This window comes from Heterocephalus glaber, unplaced genomic scaffold (genome assembly GCF_053883595.1).
Source record: "Heterocephalus glaber isolate CG9 unplaced genomic scaffold, H.glaber_assembly_v1.0 deba00001547, whole genome shotgun sequence".
Lineage (NCBI taxonomy): Eukaryota > Metazoa > Chordata > Mammalia > Rodentia > Bathyergidae > Heterocephalus > Heterocephalus glaber.
Window position 1 is genome coordinate 16,798,371 of NW_028258340.1, and position 9,042 is coordinate 16,807,412.

The following is a 9,042-nucleotide window of genomic DNA, read 5'->3' on the forward strand; positions in this document are numbered from 1 at the left end:
GAAATTCAAATGAAAAGGCTTAATCTGAATATGAGTACAAAGATTTTGCATAAAGAAGAAAAAATGAACATGATACTTCCAATTACACTGTTTTTTGATAACTGTCTGAAATTTTTGTAGCCAAACTCAAAGTCATTCAGTGGATATAGTTTATTCATTATAGACCTGCATAACTATGTCAAAAAGAATGATACACTTTTAAGGACTAGATAGTGCACTAGACTTCCAAATGTCTGGCTCTTTTGATTAAACTTCTGGTAGTTTCTTGAACATTAAAATTTTGATATGTCTCTAATAAAAATTATATGCATCAGAATTTTACAATAAAAGAAATTACTCAAAATTTAGAAATACAGTTTTCTCAGAAATGAGTTGACAGTTTCATAGTGCTGTCAAATTGTACTTTTGGGAGATTTCTGTTTCTCGAAAAAGTTCACAGAATTAGTTTATTCAGCTAATCTGTACCACTTTTATTATCTATGATGACTGCATGCAAAATAGTTGGAGGGAAAAATCCCTCATAAATCAGTGTTAATTAAATATGTTGAATGTACATTAACCTTTCAGAGTTTACTGTATAAAGTATAGCTGAATAATTGCTCATAGGTAATTGTAATCAGAGGCATTTCAGAATTAGAGGCATTCTAATGCATTTTGGTAATGGAAAAAAGAAATCTAAGAAAAAAGACAACTTAATTATCAGTAGTTTAGGACAGCAAGATCACAATGTTTTTCTCATTCGTATCTTTTCTTGATTGCTTTAATCAACTGTAAAAGTTTTAATATTTCTAAACTTTTGGAGACTTTTTTCATGCCACGTCTGAGCATGGAATGAATAGGATGTGATGTAATTAATCCATTTACTTTTGTGAATTGACACCAATTGCTCTAAGACTTATCTCTGAGAGTCTTAAAAATAATCACAGTATGCAAATTAATAGAGCTTTCCATTCATGTCTTACAACACCTAATATTTCTTTGGAGGACATTATAATCAGGTTAATAAGAGCTCCAGTTTAGAAAAATTAAAAAGAAAAAAATTATTTCTACAAGCAGATATAAAATTTCAATTCGAAAAATTTGGGATTTGAATAGATGTCATATAACATTCCCCTATAAACTTTCTATTAAGATGTTGGTTAAAATTTTTTTTAATCTTGACACTTAAGTGAATATTTATTATGAGGGCAAAATACATTATTCTGTATAGAAAAAGAATCCATGACAGGCACATGTGGTCGAGTAAAGAGAAGCTTAACAAATGAGAAGTCAGAGGACAGTGTGCAAGGGTCATGAGCCCTGCTTCAGGACTGAGGCTCATCCTGGATCTTATTTCCTGAGACACAGCATTCCAGTCTTCAGAGATGTGTGGTGAGCCCAAATTATTACTAAGTAAATCTCATTTTATTAAAGTTCTTCTCTGCAAATCAAATTACAATTAGCCACTGACATCAAACAAAAAGAAATTTGAGTTTTCAATTTGGCTTCAAGAAGTTAAATCCAAGTTAGTAGTCAAATGTGAGTTAATTTAGTGCCTATTTTTTATTGTATTAGACTTTTCAATTAACTTCCTTTCTAACTATTATCCAAAATTACTATGTTTATGAGGCACCAATATGAATTTTAATAGATGAGAACATCCCAAATGTCAGTAATGAAGATTAAGAAAACTACATGTCAATAAAGAAGCAGAAAAATAAACCATATGGAGAACTGAGACTTTCCCTTTAAGAAAAATAATGAAAACAAACCTCAAAACCTTTTGCAACTCAATTTTTTTAGATCAGACTCAGATACTCTTTAAATGTTTTGACGTTCTTTCTTATTCAAAAACAATCTCCTTGTTTAAAACAACAAAATAAATATTGTTCAAAGAGAAAAATAATGGGTTGTCCAATTCTGTCCCTAACAGCATAAACAATTACTCTCTAAAAACTGATAAAAATGTTATTAAAAAGAATGATAATTGCACTGTTATATGAAAATTTTAAAAAAATATGCTGTTTTACATGATGATCATTACCTCAGGGATTACAGCAACTGATGCACATAAGTAAAACTTATTAACTTGGACATTTTATTGAGAACAACATAGTCACCAGTCTCAGGGAACACATGCAAGTCACAGTAAATGTGTATGATTTGTGCTATTGACTCTACTACTTAGTGTTAAACCCAGCGTATCAGCGGACATTTCACATTCAAATAGTCTCCTGAATTCTGTATTTATTAAATTGGTGAGTTGTTTGTTTGAAATGGAGAAATTGAGAATTTGGATTTTAAAATCTATGGTTAAATAAGGTTAAATAAGGAATTGGCTTCATCAAACTCTAGCCCAGCTTCTAATATTATTTAAAATGAAAATTAGAAATGTATATATTTTATCATCCCATTAATCATGAAGAAATGTATGCTAGAGACTTTGGATATATACAATAAACCAATTTTGTGAATAATTATGTTGTTTATAAGCCAATCTGTGCAATTCTATGAATTTTCTACATCATAATTAGATGAAACAACTAAATTAGATTTTCTTTTTAATTTTTATATCATGTAAAAAATGAGTATTTTAATATGTGGGCAAGGCAAACTAAAAAGATAACAAACTGACCAGCTTAAAAGTTTTACTTATCTTTGTATGGGATTCATTCTGGCTCTCAAAGTCCATTTAATTACATTACCGAAAAAATGAGTATGGTCTTGTCAAAAAGGCTGTGCAGTAGTAAATGGCTGTGTTAGCGTGCTTATTGTCCAAACTTCCCCAGAGACTCTGCCACTGAAACCTGCAGGTGACCCCATCAACAGGCCGGTGGCAGCTGATCAATTCCAAACAAAGTTACTGGGAGAATAATTTCAATTACAAGACTGCCGCTACCTATACTGCAGACAGAAGAGAGCAAAGATCACTGTCTTTCTGAATTTGCATGCCAAGTAGTATTTATTTCTTGCTTTTATAAAGAATAGGGAAAGAGGAACTACTGGCCAAATCCAGAAGGACTCTGAGCTGCGGATCCTCAACATTCCTAGCACTTGGATGCCACTTAGGAAAGCAGAGATGCAGCAGGAGAGACTATCGCTCCCTCAGATCCCAAGACTCTCTGGAGTTCTTATTAAAATCTGAATTTCAAAGTCAGCCCTACTCATCTGCCATCTTAATTAGCTTAAGTTAACAAGAAACCGGTATCAAAGAGCTGAGTTAATGTCAGGGATTTGGGCCACGGGTATGTCTAATAGAAAGGTACATGGCAGCCAGAGCACCTTTGTGCCTCTGGTACAAGTGAGGAGAGGATAGAAAATGTTCCTTTGTTTTGAACAGAACAAACTCGGATCCTCCCAACCCACCCCATATGGAGATTTCTGGGAAATTTAGAATTAAAATTTCAAAGCCAGTTGGAAACATTACCCTTTTCTTAGGGTACAATTACCCTTCTAACAATTGGTTGACTCTTGATCTTTCATCTTATACTGGATTCATGGTGATAAAGAGTATGTATCTCTTATTATAAAAAGCTCTTAACACTTTTTTGGGAAAAGGGGTATATAAACAATAAATAACCTTTTACAAGACTTAGTTTCTTTTTAACCCACTTGCAACCCTCTCTCAGCTATAAACTGGAATCTATAACTCAGTGAAGAATTTTCATTATTAGGAAGCTAAAAAACAATTGTTATTTTGTATATCTGTACCAGCACACTCTACGTGAAGAAACCATGCTAGTGATGACTGAAGATATGCCTTCGGAAATTTCTTATGTGCCTTCTACTTATCTGACTGAGATCACTCACGTCTCACAAGCACTATCAGAGGTGGAACAACTTGTCAATGCTCCTGAACTCTGTGCTAAAGATTTTGAAGATCTCTTTAAACAAGAGGAGTCCCTGAAGGTAAAAGAAAAACACTTTCATTTAGATTTTGCAAGATGATTGTACTGATCATTTATAGTTCCAGAACAATTGACTTAGATTGCACACACAGTGAAGGCATTCTGACTTACAGAATGGAATTCCTAAAAATATAGGATGTCTAGCTTTAGAAATCTGAGGTAGAATCAGAAACATAAAGTGTTATTTTATAATGTTTGGTGTTACAGTGTTTTTCCAAATAAGGAAATGCACAAGAATAATCATTTTCACATGCATTTAAGGATGACAAGAATCTCAAGAAGCAAATTCTAATAGAAGAACAGTTTATTCTCAACAATATATTTTCTCTTCTACCCCCAGTAAGGAAAATTGGATAAGATTTTCCATTGTGCTCTTTGTACATTGTTTTAGTTTTACATTTTCCATTCTAATATACATATTCAATTTCAAATTAATGTTAACACCTATGCTATAATGTATGGGATATGAATGCATAGAAATTGATAAAATATTTTTTAAAACTACCAAAGATTACCAGCAAAGTCCAGCTTTTTTCAAACCACTAACAGCATGCTACTGAATTCTGAACCAAATCAAATAAATCATGCTGAAGGAATAGGTAATAAATTTTAGAAGGTGGTGTCTCAAGTTAAATGAATGTAGTATCAAGAAAATGCACATAATAATGTGTATCTTGTGATAATTTTTGATCATACATTTCACACTCAAAATGAAATATAGTATAGCCAGGGCTTGGTATTTTTCAGTGCAAACAGCGTGAGATTACAGATAAAAGATGAGTTTGCTATCAGTAGCACATATTAACTAAAGTTTTTTATACTCTAAATGATTTCTTGGGAGCTAATTCCACATTGCATATTTGTGTGTACAAGTATACAAATAAATAATGTTATTTGCTTTGGAAATCAGTATTTCAATACTGTGAATGACTTGACTTAAATAACTACATCAAATAAGCTATAAAATTACACACTGAAATAAAATAAAAACTACACGGATCTATGGAACTAGTCTATCCACTTCAGTATGATGCTGTTTCTTTTTCACTTTGAAATAAAAGTCAAATCCCTTATGGATACAGTGAAGGAAAGAACCCCAATCAATTGACAAAGGAGACATGCCAGAGTGCTTGTCATTATTCACATTAACTAATTTCTTCTGACAGCACAGTTTATAACTTCATCATTGCCATTCACCATGTAAATCATACTCATTAGCTCACATTCCTTTTCATTTTCATAGACATGTTGCCTAGGAAAGCAAGTGACCCTGACCTTGTGAAGTTGGCCACTCAATGCCTTGGTCTCTATACCTCTTAATCTGGCACACATAGGATGATAACCCCCTGGTTATGTTCCTTGCTAATCATTTGTTTATCCTGATCAATTTAATATGATTATAGCTGACAACAATTGTAATAGTATTGATTACTGTGGTTTGTAAGAAGGCTTTTTTGCAGGTTTAATTTGTCTCGATTATTGAATCCAGGTGAGATGCAGTTGTGGGCTTAATTCCAACTCTTTCCCAACAACTCTCCTGCAGCAGGCAAATGGGATTCCTACTTTCACGAGCCGTTTGAAGGGGGATAGCTTTGAGCTCAGTCTTGTCAGTTAATATGTATTTTCTCTTAAAGTCATTCATCATTGTCATTATCCAGTAGTAAAAATAGAAAAGTAGTGCATAAATTGTACAGCTACTGGTTAGGATGGTTTGAAATTAAATTGTGGTTGATTTTATTTGACAGTTTTGCACAAATCAAATTATAGAACTATGGTAGATAACGGTGTGGTTTAATATACATATTTCTTGAAAGTGCAATACAACACAAATAATGTGTAATAAGTCAAAATGATTATTTTCTGAACAAAACATAACTAAAATAGCACATATGATTTCAATAGCTGTATTAACTTAGAAAGCTACCTAATCATTTTGACAGAAACTATTCAGATTAATGCCTGCTTACATATGATAATCTTCATTTAATATGTAATACACTAGCTAAGGAATAACTAGACATGAATGAGAAACACATACATATGTAATAGGTATTTTATTTCAGAGACAATATTAGCATTGTTAATCAATTGTCATTATGTATAAATTTAATAATATTCATTATATAGGAAATAGCACCATAATTTTGAAAGAAAAAATTTTTGAAAGCTTCAAACACTAATAGTGTAAACTGCACTGTTTTTAAGAAAAAAAGATTGTCTTCAAATCTGCCAAAATTTAATTGATATGTCATCAAATCCTACTTTAAAGCATCTCTTATGGAAACATGAACATAGAAATTTTTAGCATCGCAAGTTAAAACATTTGCCCCCAGAGAGCTTTAAGCATTTGAAATATTGTCCTGAAAGTAGAAATTCCCCGTTTAGGAGTACAATGGAAAGAATTTATCTTAATGCTTCCCCATACTTGATTTTATTGGATGTCTTAGTTTTTTATTACAGCAGTGGGAGATAGAACATAAGCAAGCAACAACAACAAAAAGTAAATATTATGTATTACAAAGTGATACATATTATGAAAAAAAGAAAACACAAAGTTTGGTAAGGGGGTATAGGACTAATAATGATGGGGGGGGCAAGTTCAAAGGCAGTAGTTGAGGTTGCAAATTTAAATAGAATTGAAAGGACCTGAAAACACAGATTAGACTGAAATAAGCAAGCCAGGCTTGCTGTCTGGGTAGAGGAAATAGAACAAAGGCCCAAATGTTGGAGCGAGCCTGTCTTAACCAAGGAGCAGCAAGATGGTCGGCATAGCTGGCGTAAAGCAAACTGGGGACATGATTGTAGAGCAAGAGATCACGTGAGTTTTGGAGGTCATTATCGAGGTTCTGTTAATGTTGAATGGGCCAAAAATCGTTTATTAAAGGTCACGGGACAATAACAACAGGAACAGGCAGAAGGGCAAAGGGAAAAAAGAAAAGGAAGAGAAACCTTCCATAGTGCAGGCTTCGAGTATTTGAAGGGTCAGACATGTCTAGCTTCAGGTGCCTTCCATTGTGGTCAGACGCCTCTGACTCCAGGTGCCACCCATTCCGCCTCTCACTGGTGTGGAAAATCTGCTGCCTCGGGCATCATGACCTCTGCAGTTTAAACATGCTAATCATTAGGGTAGTGTTGTATTTATAGCTGTTTGAAGGGAAGGGAGTGGCTCCCTCACCTTCCCTGTTTCTAACTGTCATAGTTCCACAGGTGAGATAAGGATTAGCTTTCTCTCTGAGTGACATGATCTGAATTACATTTTTAAAAGATTACACTGATTCCTGGCTTGAGAGTAGAACTGTACCAGACCAAGAGTAAAGGTAAAGAGTCCTGTTGGACAACAGATAGATGCTGGTGGCTTGGACAAAGGTGGGAGTGAGAGGATGTCAGATTCTGGAAATGTTTTCCAGGTAAAGAGCAAGTTTGTGTCCATATTCACATAGAAGCTTGAGCATGTCTGGAGAAAGCCATGAGGAATGAGAAACTAGAGACATTTAGGCGATACTCCTAAGTGAAATAAATAGGACACACGTGTGTAAATACCGAATAGTTTCTCTGGTGTGAGAAACTGAAAGTGTAAATAAGGACTAAAAGGTATAATAGATAATGTGAAAATAGGAAAAGAAGGTGCAAAGGGGAAGGGGAAGTAGGAGGAATAGGGGAAAGGAAAGAAGGGAATGGAATTAATATGAGAAAATGAAAAAATGGAAACAAAGTCTTTGCAAATAGGGAGGGATGGTGGGGGTGAAGGGAGGGCAGGGGAATGGGAAAAAAATAAGAACCAAGAGAGATTATGTAAAGGTGCAAATTTCCAATGATGAAAGAAATTATATTGTATACCTAAAATGTACTAATAAAATTTTTAAAAAAAGATTTGGGTCTCAGGTAGGAGAATTTCAGTATCCTGTGAACTTGGCAGAGGATACCTTCATGGTTGTAGGATTTCTCACTGAGACCTTTGTCTTCTGCACTTGAGTCTTGCCTTGAAGTATGTGCAGAAGTACTGGCAGTGAAGATCCTGACACTCTGGCTCATCTCTTTTTACTTTGAAATTTATTTCATGCCATTTGAACACAAATTTAATAACTCAAATCACTTAAATGAAGACAAAACTAATGCCCTGAGCAGAATGACTTTTTTTTCTATTCTATTTCTAGGGGAATTAGATAATAGTAAGAGGCACCATAGGTACAAATATGAACAAAATATCTGAAAAAAAATAATTTATCTACATATTTTAATATAAACACATGCTAGGTAAAGGGTTGGATTTTTCTTTAATATAATGATATTACAATAAAAAGATTGCAATTATTTTAAATAATCATGGATCATATAAAAATCTCAAAGCAAATTTTGATTGTTAATGCTTCTGAGTCTTAAATTTCTAATATAACATTTCAGTACACAATGTGACTTATTAGTGTACTATTACCATATTTGTAAAAACTAATCTTTTTGACTATAAACATTTTAAATAATGTAATCATGAAATGACTTCTCTGAGGAAAAATGAATTTTTTCAACTAATAATTATTCAGTTATAAATATGAATCTTTTCATTTGTTTTGGGGTTTGTTTGCTTTGCTATATATATTTCTGTACTATATAAATATTAATCTAACTGCAATTTGAATCCTATTTAAATCATTGCTATAGTACCTTATTTTTAATTTATCTTATACTGAAGAGATTATAAATATTCCCTGTATTGTGGTCATTCCCAGCTCACATTTATATGTGCTTTGGTAGAATTTTATTTTATACTTTATTATCTCTCTTTTATAGGATATCATTCCTTCCTTTCTCTCTACCATTATTTTATCATGATCAGCAATTGTCCTACTTTTATTACCATGCTGCAGTTTACTCCAATCTCTGCTAAAATGTACTTAAAAAATTCACTCCTACTCCTTCTATTCTCCCAGCAAGACTTTCATGAGAATTCCTATCCTGTAAATTCAGTAAGACAGAAACTTCCATGTTAAAATGTACAAAACATGAGGCTGGTAGAAATTTTGACTTTGCAATTAATTTTTGGGAGATTATCCTTTCTGATCATAAGCTAGTCAAACTATATTTTGATCAATTCTGATTCATGATTTCATTTTTAATCTTCAATTTAATTACTCAGTTATTGTTTATGCAAAAACAATGC

At 33.0% G+C, this 9,042-nt stretch overlaps 1 protein-coding gene across 10 annotated transcripts in view; it reads left to right on the plus strand.

Annotated features, from left to right (window-relative positions):
• Dmd (dystrophin) overlaps nt 1–9,042 on the plus strand; it is a 2,486,572-nt gene that overhangs the window by 1,319,895 nt on the left and 1,157,635 nt on the right. For all 10 annotated transcript variants that reach the window (XM_004850043.4, XM_087189971.1, XM_087189973.1 and 7 more), the window contains one exon: nt 3,694–3,888. In XM_004850043.4, the coding sequence (XP_004850100.2) occupies nt 3,694–3,888 (195 nt within the window). The remainder of the gene's footprint in view (nt 1–3,693; nt 3,889–9,042) is intronic.